The 19,798-nt window shown below is 40.5% G+C and overlaps 1 protein-coding gene across 1 annotated transcript in view; it reads right to left on the bottom strand.

Moving 5' to 3' along the window:
• Positions 1 to 1,348: 1,348 nt before the first annotated feature.
• ABCG1 (ATP binding cassette subfamily G member 1) overlaps positions 1,349 to 19,798 on the bottom strand; it is an 80,772-nt gene continuing 62,322 nt past the window's right edge. Inside the window, exons 6-15 of the mRNA XM_034753355.1 lie at positions 17,438 to 17,583; positions 16,193 to 16,316; positions 13,808 to 13,922; positions 13,027 to 13,175; positions 12,755 to 12,856; positions 11,111 to 11,279; positions 10,299 to 10,399; positions 9,595 to 9,753; positions 8,700 to 8,818; positions 1,349 to 7,280 (exon numbers count right to left, since the gene is read on the bottom strand). Coding sequence (XP_034609246.1) covers positions 7,052 to 7,280; positions 8,700 to 8,818; positions 9,595 to 9,753; positions 10,299 to 10,399; positions 11,111 to 11,279; positions 12,755 to 12,856; positions 13,027 to 13,175; positions 13,808 to 13,922; positions 16,193 to 16,316; positions 17,438 to 17,583 — 1,413 coding nt within the window. The 3' untranslated portion in view covers positions 1,349 to 7,051. The remainder of the gene's footprint in view (positions 7,281 to 8,699; positions 8,819 to 9,594; positions 9,754 to 10,298; positions 10,400 to 11,110; positions 11,280 to 12,754; positions 12,857 to 13,026; positions 13,176 to 13,807; positions 13,923 to 16,192; positions 16,317 to 17,437; positions 17,584 to 19,798) is intronic.

Raw genomic sequence — 19,798 nt, 5'->3', positions numbered from 1 at the left:
AATAGGGGTATAATGGAAACTGTTCTGCAGCCTAACTATATTGGGAGATGCCTATAAGTGCCATGATACATATGTGGAACTAACAAAGAGCAATACACTGCCCTGGATTCATGGCAGAACTCCCCAGACTGGGTGTATAATGTCTAAGAGCAGGCTGTGAAATTCCAAATCATTCACTGGCCGATATGCTTGTCATTTCTGATTGAGAGTGAACAGGGACTAAGGCAGTAATCTGAAAATAATAATGCTTTATTTGATTTTTGTTACATCATCATAAATGTTCTCTGTTTTCAGAAAACAAAGCCCTAATTTGGAAAATAATGCACATACAAATCTCCTACAAGTATTAAGTATACAGAAATATACAAAGCTTAATGTATCGTTAGAATGCCCCACATCCTAAAGTTGGTACTCAGGTCTGTCGTGCCAATGAGTACGAACTACAAAGGTAACAAGCAACCTGAAAAAGACCAGGTTTATATATATCTACAACAGTGCAAATATATCACGGTGCGCAGGCAACAATTGTCTCTAAAGAAGCATAACAAAGTTGATTCCTAGTAATGCATCTTGCATCACAGAAACAAGAAAGAACAATTACATATTAGATAGACAGTGTATGCACACCTCTGCACACTGATTTAAAATGTTACTTGCATTGAATCTTGCGTTTTTTAAAAAAAATTAAATAAGAATAACAAATTCAAGGGCAATATCTCACTACAAGTTCAACTGACTGAGATCAGGTATTGCACAAATAGTCTAAAACAAGTTAGCTAGAGTCCCAACTACACTGTAGGACTGATTTTTTTTCTATTAAAACATATCTATAATAAAAATGATCATTTTCCTTCCCCATCAGAGGACACTACAAATGCAGTATATTAACTTTTGTACCGTGCTTTATGAGCATTTTTCTGTCAGAGCATTTTTTATTTACATTGCATTGTTTTTCAAAATATTCCCATTGGTAAAGGTTGGTATAATCAGAGTTAACTCAAGCAGTCTGATTTTCTGAAGTAATGGAAAGAAGTCATTAATAGCATTTAATTTTAATGTTTTCCTAAAATAAGAAGTAACGGTGCAAAATCATAGATGTCACCAAAGCACAAATATCTTTCAGAAACAAGGACTTCATATTGTCTCTACAATACACTTAAAATACATTTTAGATTTTTTGGGGGGGAAGGCAGGGGGAAACACCATTAAATCCACCACTTCCATTTTCAATATTTCAATGAATTTTGCAAAGGCAGTTAAGATATTGGAATACATCTCTACCCCGATATAACGCGACCCAGTATAACACAAATATGGATATAACGTGGTAAAGCAGCGCTCCGGGGGACGGGGGGGAGATGAGCACTCCGGCGGATCAAAGCAAGTTCAATATAACGTGGGTTTCACCTATAAAGCAGTAAGATTTTTTGGCTCCCGAGGACAGCGTTCTATCGGGGTAGAAGTGTACCTAGCATTGGCACCAAGTGCTCATTTATGCCATTCTGTTTCTACACTGTAGAGTGTGACACCCAGTGAATAAGGACATGAAGTAACTTGGAGTCAAAGGGTGAAATTCACCACTGTGCAGAAGCCTAGCAGAAGGACTATGGCCCAGAGCCTCAAAGATAGTTAGGTGTCTAACTTCCAACGTCTTGATCTATACCCCAATTAAGTCCCCCTTAATCTGTGGATAGGCCTTGTGCTGGTCCCATGCACAGGGGTGGATTTCACCCCAGAAAGAGGATCGAATTTGATGATATACATGAAAAAGAAAAGGACTTGGAAGAAAGCAAAGACCTATTGAAGGGAGACCCTTCACATGAAAACAATATTAAGTACCATACATTACACGGTGTTGCTATCAGAAGTCTAAATTAGAGCTCATGCTCTTCAGTACTTTTGTTCTTAGTGTATGTAGGTGCTGCATGGAATGTGTACAAATAAGTAGAAATGGGCCAGTGTCTGCACAGAGTTAAAACAAAGTTGTTACGGCTGAAGGTAATTGCAACTCATGGACATGTCCAAAGCACAGTTGTATACATACTAAAATGCACCTGAATGGAACACGTTAAAATGATCCCTACTATATAAAAATATGATTTAAAACAGGATAGTCTGGATTCAATCCTGGAAGTTGCCAAGTATTCTGGGACCCAATCCAGCAAAGCCCTTTAGCACGTGCTTAACTCTAAGAAAACAAGATTGATCTCAATGGGACTTAACTACTAGCTCTATGTATTCACCTAACGGGGCCTATCTAGTGACATGGCAGTGACAGGGGTTATACAACACATATAGATGACATGTCAGAACATCAGCCCCTGCCTACTTCTTAGTTCCAGCACGGCTTTTAAAATGTCTTCAGTATTATCATACTTTATGAATGGCACGTCACAATGTGTCAACTAGGAGAGCGCAACAGATGTACATACAGCTGAGCAAACAGCTGATAGGTCAAGGCTCCATAGGGCACATACAATCTTTGTTTACCTGCTGCCAGCAGGTGTAGGGAGCATTGAGTCAGGATTTGTTAATACACAAAGTCAATGTAAAATGCATTAGGGCTTAATGTCCCCATCGCTTGTGCCAAGGGGGATAAGACACAGACACCATAAAACAGCAGGTCAGAATGAAACAAAACAAGACTTCAAAATGAGTCCATGGAAGTGCTGGGTGTGCAGTGAAGGCAAGATCAAGCCCTATGTTTGCGGCGTTATCATAATAAGATTTAACATCTCAAGCAAGGCTCCAGTGCAGCGCTAGGGTAAGGTTGCTGCCACTTTTAGCCAACCTATAAGCAGAATCAGAGACAAACAACATGATGTACAAATAATTCGCTAATGGGATTTTAAGTAAAGGGTTGCAAAAGAAATAGAGCTAAACAATCGCTGTCAGGAAAAGATGATGCTGATGTTAAAATTTAAAATAAAAGATATTCACATTTAATTGGCAAAATCAGTGTAGACAGTGGCTAAAAGCAGCACAGAAATCATTTTCATTGTGGTCCCTAACTACCGGTGCAAATATTAGCGCTGGATCTTTGGGACTGGAACTCTAGGCTCTTGCTCCAGTGCACTGCCAATTCCATTGTTTACCACCCAGCTATTTGTGTTCATGCTAACTCCAAAAGCATGGGCTGAACAAAAGGCAGGTCTCAATTCAGGAAAGCATCCCTGCTCAGGAAAGCACTTAAGTGTATGTTTAAATCCCACTGAAGTCAATAGGGCTGAAGCACGTGTTTAAATGCTTCCCTGAATAGGGATGGATTTAAGAACATGCGAAATCAGGGCCCCAGTTGCCAGACTGGGATAACAAATTCTGCAAATGGGAGGTGTCAAGTACTGACTAGCACAGCTTAACCCTTGTGAACAAATCCAATTATCTGAAAAAGTTGGGAATCGCTAAACTAATAACAGGTGTCAGAGTGGCAGCCGGGTTAGTCTGTATCCGCAAAAAGAACAGGAGTACTTGTGGCATCTTAGAGACTAACTCAAATACATTCGTTAGTCTCTAAGGTGCCACAAGTACTCCTGTTCTTTTTACTAAACTAATAACACTTCCTGCATAAGGGCCTGATCCAACTACCATTAAAGTCAATGGTAGTCACTGTTTCCATTGGTATCAATGGGCTTAAGATCAAACCCCACACATGAAGCCCTGTTATCTTGCAAAGCCTCAAAGGACTAACTTCAACCCACTGCATTAGCTACTTTCATAGATCCTAGTGCTGGAAGTGTCCTCTTGATTTATTCACTACGAGTCCATTGTATTTATCTGGAATTTCAGGGGGGTGAGCAAATGGCAATGTTGAAGAGAGGAGAGCTCAGTGAATTGAAAAAAAGGAGGCACATGTGTTTGTTAAGCCACCTGGGGGTTGCATCCCCTTCGCAAGGATTTTCAGTGGGGGCTGTGTTCACAAGTTTATGATGCCTGAACTCTCCTCTTGAGCCCTGTATGGTTCCCAAATACAAGGGCCTTAGGCCAGGAGAGAAGAGGGAAATAGAATTAACACAGTACATTTAAATATATCTCTATTATTACACCATACTTATGACTGTAAATACGAAACACTCATTTTTTAGGACTGAACAGCAGTTCTGGATTTGCACTTGTTATACAGAGAGGAAAATATAAGTAGACAATCATTTTTTTGCTTAGCAAAATTATTCCATTAACAGTAGTATCTGTTTAACAGTGAGCACATAGAAAAAAATATATCTTCTTCTGTATGGTGGTCAGTTTCTCCCTTCCTTCCCATCCCCCAGGAGAACACTGTGCATTGTAATAAAGAGCTTAAAAGGTTATTTCCTATTTAGTCAGGGTCACTGGGGAATGAACCCATTACACAAAGGCCATGTCTACACTACAAGGACAATAATGGCATAGCTACAACGCTGTAGCTGTGCTGGCATAATCCTGTAATGTGGACACAGCCTATAGCAATCACGGTGGAGAGATAGCTCACTGGTTGAGCATTGGTCTGCTAAACCCAGGGTTGTGAGTTCAATCCTTGAAGGGGCCATTTAGGGAACTGGGGTAAAAATCTGTCTGGGGATTGGTCCTGCTTTGATCAGGGGGTTGGACTAGATGACCTCCTGAGGTCCCTTCTAACCCTCATATTCTATGATCCTATGAAGGAGTTTTCCCTTCGTTGTAGGAACACCACCTCCCTGAGTGATGGTAGCTACGTCAGTGGAAGCATACTTCCATCAGCCTAGTTGCAGCTATACTTGGGGTTAGGTTGGCATAGCTCTGGTATGGATTTTTCTCGCCCCTGAGCAACACAGCTATATTGACCTAAACTATAAGTGTAGACCAGGCCTTTGATATAACAAATACACTTTTCACCATAGCCTTTGAGCCAGTGCGAAAAGGAGACATGTCAATTTTCTGGGCAGTATGGCCCTGATCCAGCAAAGCTTTCAAACACGTGCTCCGTTTTAAAGACATGAGTAGTTCCAGAAGTCAAAGGACAACTCACAAGTGTAAAGTTAAGTATGTACTTAAGTGCTTTGCTGGAATTGAGTTTATAAGAACCCCATTAGAATGGAATAGATCCATCTAACATGGAGTAGATGGGGTATCAGAGAAACTCTTCCTTTTGTGACAACAATCAAGACAGAATAGGTCACCTTACACCATCACACCTTTTTCTAAATGAAAACATGGTGGGGATCAGTACAGTGTTCATTTCAGTCACACAGACTGATGTAAGACTGTAGACCCACCCGCCAGTCTCCAACATAGAGTACTGTGATGGGGTGTCCTCCTACACAAGGCCTGAAGAGGTTAAGGTGGCCAGGTGGGCCAATTAACCACCTAGGCTGCACTTGGAGGAGGAGCCAGGGAGCAGGGACTAATTAGAGACCTGGCTCAGCAGGAAGGAACAGGAGGGCCTGCATAAAGTCCAGCAGCTGAGAGTAGCTAGGGGCTGCAGAGAGAGAGAGAGGATGCAGTCACTCTGAGGGTGAGAGCAGGCACAGCAGGAAGTAGGCCGGGGATACAGCAGTAAGTTTTAGGACTGTGCAGACCTTAACTGCTTGTTGTAGGTTCCCTGGGCTGGAACTCAGTATAGAGGGTGGGCCTGGGTTCCCCTACCAACCACTGGGGAAGTGGCACCATTAAGGGGCAGTGAATGGGAAGACTGCCTGGGACAGTAGGTCCTGAGAAACTCTGATACCCCAGTAGGGGAAGACTACATTGACCTGGTCGGAGGGCCAAGCCATGAAGCAGGAACAGTTTCCATCCCGAGACTGTGAAACACAGAGAGAGTGATGGAATGCAACAGCAGGAAGGGGAGTCGCTCTGGCAGAGCTAATCCCGAGATGTGGACAGACGGAGACAGGGAGGAGAGCACCCCAAGACAGTAACTCAGACACAAATGTTCACCGTCTCACAGACAGCATTTAACCAGCTATCCTGGTTTGCAGGGTTTCTTTAACTATATTCAAGCTTCAGCCAAAAGGAAGTATCGGAAGCATTTAATGTTTGAATTGATGCATATATGACCAAAAGTAAAATAATACAAACCACATCCACCCAGATCTGGGCTAGATAAACAAAGAACCCAACAGATGGCTAAAATCTTCTCGATGTCATTACAAAAGAAAACATCCTTGGAGCTCTTTGCTTTTGCATTCACAGGAGGTAGTTCATGTGGATAATGGACACAATTAGCATGTTAACTATCACAAATAAGGTGGGTTTAAAGGACATTGCAAAAACAGATTTTTTTAAAAAATAAAGCAATCATCTGTGGACAGCTTAAATATTCCTGACTATCTGGGCTCTATTTTTTTTTAACATAGGAATCACAGGTTTACAGTCTGACTCTGATTTTGTCTTTTTTCCTTAGTATTACAATTTCTGAGTCTGAGACCATCTCATCAAGTAAAGCCCCAGAATTCTAAATTTAGATAGTGTATCACTATGATTATTTTTTTTAATATTATCCATCGCTATTAAAAAAAAAAAAGCCATCTTTTCTTGAGACTCAGTAAGCTTACAGACTTTGGGTTTGGATGGATAATTCTTGTGGAAGAGAGATCCAAAGTGATACATAAAAAAATGTCAAAGATGACACTCTGAATTTAAAATAAAGTGATAATGCTACTTTCTTTGCATCCCCCCACTTGGTACTTGACTGACTGTTGATCAATAATCACCAGCCACATAAATGTCATTGTACAACTCTGGCTATCAGGACAAATGTCATCTTATCACAGAAATGGTTTTCATAAAGGAAAGTTCCTGAAACCAGTTTTTGTTGCAGTTACATTGTTTCACAGTTGAAACTCTACATTGCAAAATTCCCTTCTATTTTTTCTTCCTAATTAAAGCTAGAAGTGTAATGAAAATGTGACCCAATCCAACTGGACTGATTAGCTTAACACTACACATCCACTAACCCAATACGGTTCTCTATGGGCTGGATCATAACAGCGTCTGTAACTGGGCACTTGACACCAGCCTGCCACGATGAGACAATAACAAGTTCCCTCTACTGCATGTCTAGGGTTCCTCCTATTGGATAGTTTTGTTTGTTTTTCCTTTACCTCTCCGCTTGGATTTTGTATCTGAGAACAAAATAGGCAATAAGACGCAGAGAGAAGAAGAAAATTCCAAGCACAATGAAGTCCAGGTAAAGTTTGGCATTTTCTACATCCAATTCTCTCAGGATGGCTGCTGATTTTTGAAAGTGGCAAGTATCATCTTTGTCGCAGTGAAGATCTTCTCGATCCAACCCATAGATGGAGAGAATAACGCCCTCAAACCCGTACCTAGAAAGGAAAGGATGGATTACAAGGTAAAATTCTAACCAGGGCAAGAATTTCTCATTTTTTATGATGGACTCAAGAGGGAAAACACTCATAATTAGAGCTCAGATGGTAAACACTGAAGAGTTAAATACTATCCTCAGAGGCAGGAAGTTTTAGACCAGATTCTTGCCTCGGTTGCATTCAAGCAAATCACACTTCAGTGGGTTTTGCATGGGTGCAACAGGATAGAATTTTGCTTTTAATAGAACGTTAAAAAAAACAATACAGTCAACTTTCCTTAAAGGAGAACATTATTAAAAAAAAAATCAGAATAATCTCTGTTTATATTTAAAAAACATGCTGGTGACTTTATTAAAATTGACATGGTTAATATATATATTTTTAAAGAGAAAATATACTTAGTGCCCGGAGACAGTTGTATTGTATGATGAGGAAGAAACTGGAATGTCTCATCCTAATTGTCCTCTGCACGCTTCTCGTGGCACATCCTCAGCAGGAAACTTCCCCCAGCTCCCCTGTCTAACCTGGATCTGGTCTCACTTAGGACCTGATCCTGCAAGCAGATGAGCTAGCATAGATCCCTCTGTGGGACTCTGATTTCAGTGGGACTTCACATGGGTTGGACAGGGGCCTTAGGAACAAAACCATTTCTCCTCCATCCTGACATTGGATGCTAGCTACCATCCCAGTCTACATTGGCTTCTGATAAGTCTCTGGATATGAGGAATGAACTCAGTCTGGTGTATTTGCAAACCAGGACAGAGTTTGACTTGGGTTGTCTTTATAGTTCTACAACCTGGAAATAAACTATTTTTTCGAAACCACCTCAAAATGACTTTGCCATTATCTAGGACATATACAAAAAGTTGTTTGAGAGGACATTTTCTAAGCCCCCTTAGCTCCCTCTGCAATGTCACCTTCCCGACCCTCTTCCTCTGGAGAAAACCCATTGGACACCTACAGAAGTATCATTATTGGTTAAGCTGGACAAACAGGCTTTATCCAAGAGGTCTGTCTGAACTGTCAGTGAGATATGCCATGAGATACACAGTAAAATGCTAAATAGCCTCCGAAGTGAAGTGCTGGCAACCCCATTAAAGTCTTGCTATGGACACTTTGTCCTCACCTTTATATGTCAAAGCGACTGGTCCAAATTCTCTGTCGACTTACATGCTGTGCACTCTTTGAATTTTGTGGGATTGAACAAGGCATAAATCAGCACAGATATTGGCCCATTACATATAATCCATGCTAAGATTTTTCTTATTTCATGTTGTTATACATACTTTGTACAGTAAAATAATTTGGGATTGTTCTTTTACATATATTTCCTACTGGAAACATGGAAATACATCACATTAAATCCTAAAAGAATATGCTGTAAAAAAAAAAGTTCCAGGTTAAGGTCCCACACGGTACCTGACATATGAGATGTAGGACATCCATTGGAGGTATGCGGGAATGGTATCAAAGCTGACAAAAAATCCTGAGAAAAGCAGGACTGGGATGGCTGTAACCGGACCCACGAATGTTGCCACCTGGAAAAAGGAGGAAACAAATTATGCCTTCTCAGACAGCCAAAGAAACATCCGGGGGTTCGGGGTACTCCCTGCTTTTAATTTCTTCACTACTGTTGGGGAAGGTGGTCTTTAATTCATTAAACACTCTCTAAGGCACAAATCCTCTGTCCTGTGTCAAACTCAGATAAGCAGTTGAAGTGCACCCAGTCATGCTACAGAATGGCATTGCAGTGTCGCCCCCCTGCAACTACCCCTTCTTCAGGGCAGCAGTCATGTCAACAGCTGCTTCACTCCCTCTCTGTAGCTGGTTTGGGTTATAGATCTGTTTAGTGGTGACTCTGCCTTGCCTCCTGCACATTTCTGTCTGTACTTGGATGCCACTAGTGAGAACAGCTGCAAGTCCCCAGCACCCTACCCCACATTACACTACAGAATCACATCAGTTCTGCAATTTCTAGGACATGATGCACTTGTGGGTGAGTGGGGTATAACATCCATTTGAAAGAGATGGGTGATCTGGCAACTCATTCAGTGCTGAGGTGCTTAAAGAGCTCATTCTTTCAAATGCTGTAACAACATCACTGCTTTCTCGCTATTATTTATTAATTCTTAAGCAGCTGTAAAGACACCAAGAATCGGCTAGAGAACCCCTTCTTTGCTGTTTCTTTGCAGGTGGTTCAGAGCGAGATGAGAAGTGCAAAGGAGGTCAGGGAACTTACAGCAGCAGCCGTGGCAAGAAGCCATTGGCAGGGGAAGAAGGTTCTGGTGAGATCATAACACACAAATGCCAGTACCTGAAGTGATGTGGAGGCTGCACCTATCAGAAGACCCAATGACTGAGCCACCAGCGATGTCATTGTCCCCAGGGCCGCGAACAGGACAAATCGGAGCGCATCTGATGGCTGTGAAGTCATCCAATACACGATGCTGCAATATGCCACAGGAAACATAATCTGCAGAAAGATATATCTGCAGTTACTACATTATAGACTCAAGCCAAAAGCGATACAGAGCGTTTCAGTGTTGCTGAAAGCAATATAAACACCTAGAAAGCATTATATCCTACTTAACCCATCTCTCTCATCCCTCAATGCTGTACTGAAAGTGATGATGCTCAGAGGGGAGATAGTACATCCATCACATCCTATCAAATCTATCATGTCCTGCATGCTACCTTAGACTAAAAACACAGCTTCCACTTGCTACCAGCCCTTTGCAGCCACTAGGCACAAAAACAAATGAAAAGCCCCTGTCTTTCTTTAGTTTATTTATTCAGCAAAGCTCAGGTTAGACACAGGATCTTGATTTCAATAAGGGCCTGCCATTTATTCCCAAAGGGTGTTTGGTTTAAGTCAGGAAGCTCATACACTAACACACAGGCAGTTTTCCACCACTCTGGTATTTAAATGAGATTAAAACACTGACGAAATGCTGATATCTACTTCATTTGCAAGTGGATACAATAAAAATGCTCTGTGGTTTATTCAAAAGTATATACCTGAAAAGGGACATCAGCCATGGTTTTAGCTAGATAGTAGGCCTTCAGACTGTACCAGTAGTTCAGATGCTCTCTGAGAAATACACCCATCTCAAGAGGAACTAGATAGAATAAAAATTAATAAGCTGGTTACTTACACTGTTAGAGTGTGACATGCTTGTGCATAATAATATCCTACCCAGTTGTAATTCTGAGAAGCTGCAATACTACAGTGTGTCTGGAACTCCAAAACAATTGTCAGACCAGCAACACACTGAATCATGTCTCTTGAGGCACAAGAGGTCAGCCTGGAGAGTAGCTCATTGACAAATACGTGCACTGGCTGCTCAGATGACATGGCTCTCCCTTAAAGAGGCTTTGTAAACTAAAAACTATGTGGTTAACAGTTGAAAGCCACAAGTCTTCTTTCCTGTCCTGGAGGGAATCTAAGATGACAGCCTACAATGTAAAACCTTGCAGGCTCTGCAAGTCCCTCACATGATTATGGTGACAGCCCTATCGTTAAAGAGTCACAAGTTAAAAAGCTTGGCGGTGTCACCCTAGTCCCTATCCATATACATTGTATACATACAACACAGGGTCACATCACTGACATCTTCGGACCATGGCAAATTCCAGATCAGAGCTGGAAATTTTTCTCTATCCAGTGCAATTAGTCAAATGAGTGCAAAATGTACTCACTTTTATTAAAAATTAAGCCAAAATTCATACGTGGTTTCACATGAAATAGGTATACTCCAGCACTGATTACTTCATTCCAGCTAAAATAACTTATTTACAAAAAATATAGTAACAACGTGGTCAGTACTCACACGTAAGGACAGTTGGCATAAGAGCAGCAAACATAAGGAACAACATGGAAAAAAAGAGGAAGCCAGAGTTGCTTAAGACTTTCTTAGCTTCATTTCCAATCCCTAAATATAGCAAGCCTATAAGAAGTCCAATTCCAATGTGTGATGTGATCCGCAAATGTGTCAGGACCTAGGAGCAAGGAAAAGTAGTATCTCTGATCAGCATGTTTGGATCTAACAGCTACCACACTGTATGTAAAATCAACTAACCAGCCAGCAAAAATCTTAAATATATCCTAAAATGAACTATTTAGAAATGGTCATTTTCCACTAGCTAATTGGGCTCCAGACAGACAAAGCTCCATTAATGGAATTTCTAGATGTACCCCTGCCAATCAGATACAAGGACCAATGGAAAACAGAATTTTGCTCTCCAGGCAAAGGCTGTAACTAAGGATGTCCCAGAATAGTGTCTGACAATCTCTGTGTAGCCACTGGCATACTTCCTCAAGAGAAGCAGACTTTTTCTCTGCCTAAAAAGTAGCTGAAACATAATAGAAAGGGCTTTGAAAGAGTCAAACAAGATATTTTGAGTTTATATTGACAAAACCAATTTAATCTGACATTGATTAGCTCTTGGTATTCTCTCAGTAATTCAATATCACTACAATAGATATGGCACCAGGTACAGAGGCCGGAAGAAAATCTAGAATAGTCACATCTTTATGATTAAGCAAAAAGAAATTTCCTTAAATAATAGCTATTAACTGCCCAATCTGAGCATCCCACCGGGAAGAGACGAGGAAACTATTATACAATGAGAGGGTGGTCTTTTGAAGACATCTGTGGGGTAGCCTCAGTAGATAACTAGCAAAGAAAATTATGAGTTAAGTGGATAATGCCTAGACAGGTAATCTGGAAAATCTGAAGCTGGATATATCTTTTTGGATGAATAATAATTCCTTGACATTAAGATTAATTATAGTGTCTTACCTAAACATTTTAATTTACCTTAATTAACTATTGGGAGCTTTGACCAATGGGGGCAACAGTCCCATGCTGGCACATGTGGAAATGCAGGCTGCAGCATTTCAAAGGGTGGTGACACTCCTAATCCAATGTAGCCGTTCAGAGCCACAAAAGGAACTGTAGCTGAGTGACCTGAGAATTCTTCCGAAGATTCCTGCTGCTGTGCAGCCTCCATACACCCAAACACATACACAATGCACACGGTGACTTCACCTCACTAACGGGCCAGTTATATTTGAAAAGGACAAATTTATCCCAACCCTCCCCTTATGACACTGTAATTAATAACAGCCTGATTCTCCACTGCCTTGCAGTTTGCAGAATCATTTACACTGGTGCAACTTTGCATTCCTTTGCACTGGTGTAATGACTGCACAAAGTGTAGAGTAGCAGAGAATCAGGCCCTGGATGGGATTTTTTTCAGATATTTCTCCTATCTGAATACCAGTCAAAAATGTCTGATTCTCCACTCTCGTACTATAATTACTGAGACGCAAAACACAACCTCCGTGTTTTAAAGTTCTGTGCCAATCTGCACGCACATAAGGTGGATGCTGAAGTTAAACCCTGGACACCACCCTCACAAACACAAGAAAAGTGCCCTTGGCTACAAAAGTATGTTCAAAGCAACCTTACCGAATCCCTCATGATGGTGAGAAAAGTTCTTTTAAAGAGGATGCAGAACTGGGTGAGGCAGCTGGCTGAGAAGCTGTGACAGCCTTCTGTGGATGAAGAGTCCTGAGGTGACAGACAACACAACAAACTAAGCTCCTTGCAGAATCTTATTTACTGTTCATTAACAAGCCCCAGTTCCATGCAGCAGAACATGCACAGCTCTCCGCTACTTACTTAATATTTCGATTATTTCTCTCAACCTCCCTCCCCTTCAGTGCTTTGCATGGATTTACCTCGTCAGAGGGTCGATGCCATAAGAAGGGGTTCAGTTCATTCTCGCCACCAGCATCTCTCTTGTAGTCTGTGTCGCACATCCCTTCCCGTGCTGCTCTGACCAGCCGACTGTTCTGGTCCCCGTATTCACCAGATGCAACCTCCATCACTACATAAAGCATTTAGAGGAGATTTACTCATTCTACACCATACATTAGTCACAGTCTTGGCTATTGGGGCCTAATCCTGCAAAACTGAAGTCAATGACAACTTTCACCACTGATTTCAATGGAAGCAGAAGCAGGCCTTAAATGCACAATATTTCTTTGTAAAAAGCCTACATTTTTCTGCTGCTAATACTTGTTAAATACAACATTTTAAAGGAAATATAATGAATGTCTGGCTGCCTTAGTACTCATTATATGGATTGCAGACCTGTTTATTCTGGTCCCTACTGCTGCTGTGAAACACTTAGCTATGACTATAGAATGATATAGTATTGTTTTCACAAGGTCTGTGGGGTTTCATTAGAAAACCGTGGAAGTTTATAGGTGTGACACACATTCTGCCTTTCATTTCCTACTATTCCATAGTTTGCATTTCAATCAGAAAAAGTCACTAATTAGTCCCACCACTAGATGGCATTAAAATGATTTACAAAAAACAGGGGACTCATTCCACACTGACACAGTAAAAATATAGAAACAAAAACCAATAAAAGCCTCACTATTTCTATTTCACCCAGAAGAGCTAATCAAAAGGAAAATAAGCAAACTGGAAAAGTTATTCAATTTTCCTTACCAAAATCTGCTGGATTGTGGTAGGTTGGACAGTTTAAACCCAAATCTCTCAAATAAGGGACAAGGTTTAACACTTTCCCACGGTAAATACATTGTCCTTGACTTAAAACATAGAGCTGAAAAATAAAAGATAGAGAAAGTGAGGAAACATCAGAACCTTTGAATGTGTCTGTGATGTTGCACTCTATATGATTTTATGCAAATATGCTCATGAGTTTAAATATAATGTAACTGGAATATGCTTCACGCAAAAGGTCTCTTGTAAGGTATCATTACAAAGCTTATAATCTACTGAGTGTGGTCATCCTATTTGTATAAATGTACCACTCTTGTATCTGAAACTAGAAATATGAAATATAACTCTGAGGGCCTATTGTAATTATGCAAAGTGTGGGCCATTAATGGTGGTTTGGAATCTTGATGACTCCCATTAACCAGGACAACTGTCTGCAGATGGCTCTGTTTTCTTGTAAGTCTCCCTGTATACATTTGTGCTGGCAAGTGGGTAATGAAGTCTTACAGTGACATGTGATCATGTCACCTGAACTGGAATCCATCTTTAACCTGGGGCTTTTCCATTGAGAAGGAGGGGGTGGGAACCCAGAGAGGGACAAAGGTTCCCGCCTTATGCGAGGAACAGAACAAAGCGGGGAGCCATCATGAGGAATCCCCTAGCTACCACCTGAGCTGGAACAAGGACTGTACCAGGGGAAAGGATTGTGCCCAGACTAGGAAGGTGTCCAGTCTGTGAAAGAGACTTATTGAAACATCTCTCAGGGTGAGATTTTATCAGTACTCAGTTGTATTACTGTATTAGGCTTAGATTTGCGTGTTTTATTTTATTTCACTTGGTCATTCACTTTGTTCTGTCTGTTACTACTTGGAACCACTTAGATCCTATTTTCTGTATTTAATAAAATCACTTTTTACTTATTAATTAACCCAGAGTATGTATGAATACCTGAGGGGGAGGGGGGCCAAACAGATGTGCGTTTCTCTCTATCAGTGTTATAGAGGGCGAACAATTTATGAGTTTACCCCGTATAAGCTTTATACAGGGTAACACAGATTTATTTGGGGTTTAGACCCCATTGGGAGTTGGGCATCTGAGTGTTAAAGACAGGAACACTTCTGTAAGTTGCTTTCAGTTAAGTCTGCAGCTTTGGGGCACATGATTGAGACCCTGGGTCTGTGTTGGAGCAGACTGGCATGTCCTAAGTCCTAAGCTGCCAGGGCAGGAAAGCAGGGGCAGAAGTAGTCTTAGCACATCAGTTGGCAGTTCCCAAGGGGGTTTCTGTGATCCAACCCATCACAGTGTCTACCTGCTTTCTCATAGCAACTGGAGTAGTCAGTGAGTAGCTGTTTGATTTGGAAGAAAATAGCAACAGATTGAAAAGATTTGTCAACACTGAACGTGGAACTACAATTAATGGAAAATCTGCAGAATATTAGAGATGTTCAAGATACGAACTCCGCAAAACAACCCCTTCAGGGCTAGTAGTGTACTAACACAGAAACATCATAATTCATCCCATAGACACAGGTTGGAAAGCAGGCTGGAAATGGCATGACTGTGCCATCTTATTTCCATAAATTATTCGTGTTTTTGGTATGAAGATGGGGATGGCGAATTCAGGGGGCAATGGGGGAACAGGAGGAGAAGGAAGAACAGTAAGAAATAGCTTGATTAGTCTTGCTTTTAGCCTCTCTGTTGACTTCATTTAAACTCATTGAAAGAGTGGCAATCTTCAAGAGCTTGTTCACCTACTGTAGAGTGGGTTTTCTCTAAGCTCTCACAACTCTCACTTAAATGGCATAAGAAGATTAAAGTGAATTTAAATCTAATCTAAACAGGAACAGACCATATCCTGCCATCAGTATGAACAAAGATTTCTGACAGCCTTCATTTTTCTGTTTTATTCTTTCACATGAATACAAAAAAACAATCTGTTCTCAGTTATTCAGGATCAAACCGGAGTAATTCCATCAAAAATTAATGGAATTTTCTGAATTTACACCAGAGAAGCCAGGATGAGAATTTGGCCTATCAACATTACAGACCTTAAGAGTAACGCACTCATACTAATTCTTATTTACTATAACACACAAAACATTGGCAGGAAAGGACCCAAAATTCAGGAGTGCGATAATCATGACTTCTAAAATTTACCAGCCAGATTCTTTAAAAATCAAATAAATAAATAATATAATACAAAAACAGGAACATGAAGGGAACAAGTGAAAATCATACTTTGTTCAAACCTACAACTCTAGTGATACTGATTTGGGACATGATCTGTGATTTTGCATTATCTCCAGCCTGCACCAATTATACATACAACATATTTAAACAAATATGTAAACCAGAAGAATTTCTGAAAGGTACCTGATCAAATAATTCAAACAGTTTGGCACTTGGTTGATGAATAGTACAGATGATGGACCTGCCACCCTGGGCCAAAGCCTTCATGAGAGAGACAACCTGAAAGCAAGATGCACTGTCCAAGCCACTGAAAAAAAAGGCACAAAGGTGTTTATTAGATGTGATTCCATATGCAACTGTTCAAAATAATACATGTGCTATGATGTTTCTGTCTCTCATTATTATCTTTTTACAAAATACATCTTTATCATCTAACACTACACCACACAGTATCTCTGGGTTCTTATTTCTCTCTTCCCTTGGCCTTTTCCTTTATCAAGCATGCATCATACTTAATTAAAATGGAAGTTCTTCACAGGGTTACCGTATGCAATTTTCAAATTCTAGGATTGTGGGTTCTGATTAATGCATGGGTTCTAACAAACTAAGGGCCAAATTCTACTCTCAGATACACATCTATGGCCCAACTAACTTCAGGGTTGTCATGAGTGTCTTCCTGAAGCAGAATTTGATCCTAAATGTATTAAATTAAAAATGCAATTATCAAAAATGTTTAAGCTGATTGGCCATCTTCACTTCAAGGGAAACTACACATTATAATCTGAAGAATTTTTTCTGCCGCTCTTCTGGGAGATCTCTCTAGGATTTCTCTCAATCGCCCTCTTCCATATTGTTTCCCTAACAACCACCTTTAATAGCCCCATGTCATGTCAGGTTACAACAGTAACCTGGTGCATTAAATGATGACCCTACTGAAACGATTTCTTGGGGTTTGCATTGCTCTATGGTTTTAAACAGGTGTAACTCAGTTGCTTTCTATAATATTATCCCAGAGTAACCTGGAGTAACACAGTGGCAAATCAGGCCCTTTAAAATCAGTATTCAAAAATTACAGGTTTTACAGATGCTGATGCAAATATTGTAAATAAAAACATACCATAAGCATTTCCTAGCAATGAAAGGTGAGTGTAGCAAACATGAAGCTACATAACTTCATGCAGCGTATAATCTGGTATCTGCGTTTCAAAGGAAAGTCTTAATTTTCTTCTGTTTCAGCTATTCTAAGATGCTAACAAGGGCTAGTATGTTCTGTGATAGTTCTCTAGCACATGCAGGGGTGGCGGAATCACAAAAGTAGACAGGCATCTATGTCCCATTTAAATCAATGGGAATTAGGTGCCTAAATACCTCTATGAATCCCACCCACAGTAGCAGTAGTCTACTTTCTAACATTTGGCCTTGACTTACCTGGTAGGTTCATCAAAAAACATAACTGGCGGGTTGTTCACCAGCTCCAAAGCAATGGCAAGACGCTTCCTCTGGCCCCCAGAAAGACTTCCAGTTCTTGTATTGGCACATGTCAGCAAACCCAGCGCTGTCAAGATCTCCTTTACCTGGGGACAGGATCAAAGCAACAACATGGGTCATTTAGATTGTTACCACTCAAAAAAACCCAGAACATCTCTTACCATTATCACAGGTTTTTCTATAAAGGATGAAAACGAACCAGTTGAACCTACGTTACCATTTATCTCGTCTCAGTATAATGTCAGAACAGTTGGATTTTCATGTCTACTAGATTAGTAGGTAGGGCTCCAGAAAACATCATTTCTCATTGTGACCCAAAGTTTGGTCACCTTTCCCACATGACTAGTCCCATTAACTTCAGTGGGATTTCTTCCTTGTATAAAGTGAACAGGAATTGGTCCTCTAATGGCAATATTTTTTTTATTTGCAATGAGGACTTGGGTTTGTCCTCAGAGCCAGATGTCTTTAGAGCTTTATGATTTATGAACAGATAACATACAGCAAAGCAAACACGACTTTTTGTAGATTTTCTAGATTTCTATTTACAAGGGAATCGTAGAATTAAACAGTAGGACTCAGTAGTTTCTAGAGTGTATTAACTTATTTTCATCTAATATCTCTGTTCCTCAAGGCCTACATTTTTAAAAGTGGCCACTGATTTTGGGTGCCTCCATTTTTCTTGGGGACCAGTTTGGAACACCTAAAGTTTGATTGGCACAGGCAGTATCTCATATGGGTCCTCAGGACTTGACACAGATCACGGACTGATGTAGGACAATGTGCCCCAGTATCTTGGGGGGCAAGAGAAGAAAAGTACCCTCTGCCATAATTTTTTTTCTTTCAGCAACTGTGGGCCTGATCCTGTAGCCTTGACTCATGTGAGTATCTCATTGATTTCAATGGGACTACTATATAAACAAGACCTATACTTCTCAAATTATAATTTATAGTCCCCAAAAGGAGGACACTTACTAGGCACTGACATTGACACCACACTGGAGTGTAGGAAGGGAAGTTTGCTGCTTTGCTCATGCTAAAATTGGCTTGGCTGGAGATAATGTACTTTGCAGAAATCTAACATGGTGACAAGTACATAAGGGCCTGATTCTGAAAGGTGCTGAACCCCTGCAACTGCCACTGTGTTGATTCCCATTGCCTTCAGTGGGAGCTGCAGGTGCTCATCTTTCTGGATTAGGTTCCAGGAAAACAATGAAACACTTAAAAAAAATTTAATACAAAATTCTATAGAAAAATAATATTGTTGAAGATAAACCCTTAGATCATGGGTTCTCAACAAGTCAACAAAGGGGTGGGGCGGTCTCAACTTGATTCTGTTTTCACATAGTGTTACAGTATGGAAAAGGTTGAGAACCACTGTTCTAGATCCCAGAATCAAAGAGAGGGGATAGGAGGAAAGGTTACATGTATCATTTCCCACTTCTCCCAGTCACTATTTTAAACAAGCAACAATATTCAGGCTAAATCAAATTCTTCAAAAAACTAAATTGATGATAGAAGCTATTTATTATTATTAAATATTTACACGGCAGAATGGTTATTAATAATGTATTACTTATATTGCAATAGAGCCCAGGGACCTCACTCATGATCTGACCCCCACCATACTACATGTGGTACAAATATGCAAGTTACAGTCCCTTCCTTAAGGAGTTTGCATGTAAATTACACTGGGAATCTGAACAAGTGAATTGGCTTGTCTGGGCTGAATGTTTGCTATACATTTCTCATCTCACATTCCCTGAGGTGTGAGCAAGTTAACAAGTTTTTTTGCACGAATACAAGAAACAGTTATAGCTGCTGAGACGTAGGTGTTTTTTAAACAAAACATTTTTCATTTGAAATCTGCGGAGCATCCTGTTTGGCTAATAAAGGAATCCTACTTGAGTGAATCAAAGCATCCAGCAAAAAAGTATTCCTATGGATTTCTCTCTCTGAAGAACCCCTCATGATTTATGCAGATTCTCTGGGATACTTACTCAGAGGATGTACAAAACACTTCAGAAAGGAACATATACCAGTATCTGAGAGAGCCTCGTGCCCTATTATGTTTCTAAGAGTTTCACATAGCTTTTGTCATCCCTTTTGTGTGCACAATTAGGTCAGAAACAAAGGCAAAGGAAATGTATTACAATCTCTGAATGCTTCAGGAAGGGTGTGAAGTGACCACCACACAGGTCAGAAAGGGTTTTCCAGTCTCTCATCTATTAGCAGCACAGCCACAGCTAATGCTGCAGGAAGGGGCAGAGTGGGAGGAAACCTCCGAGATTCTCAAGCAGCGTT

This window comes from Trachemys scripta, chromosome 1 (genome assembly GCF_013100865.1).
Source record: "Trachemys scripta elegans isolate TJP31775 chromosome 1, CAS_Tse_1.0, whole genome shotgun sequence".
Classification (NCBI taxonomy): Eukaryota; Metazoa; Chordata; order Testudines; family Emydidae; genus Trachemys; species Trachemys scripta.
Note: the sequence above shows the minus strand (reverse complement) of the source record. Positions and strands in the feature narration are given on the sequence as shown.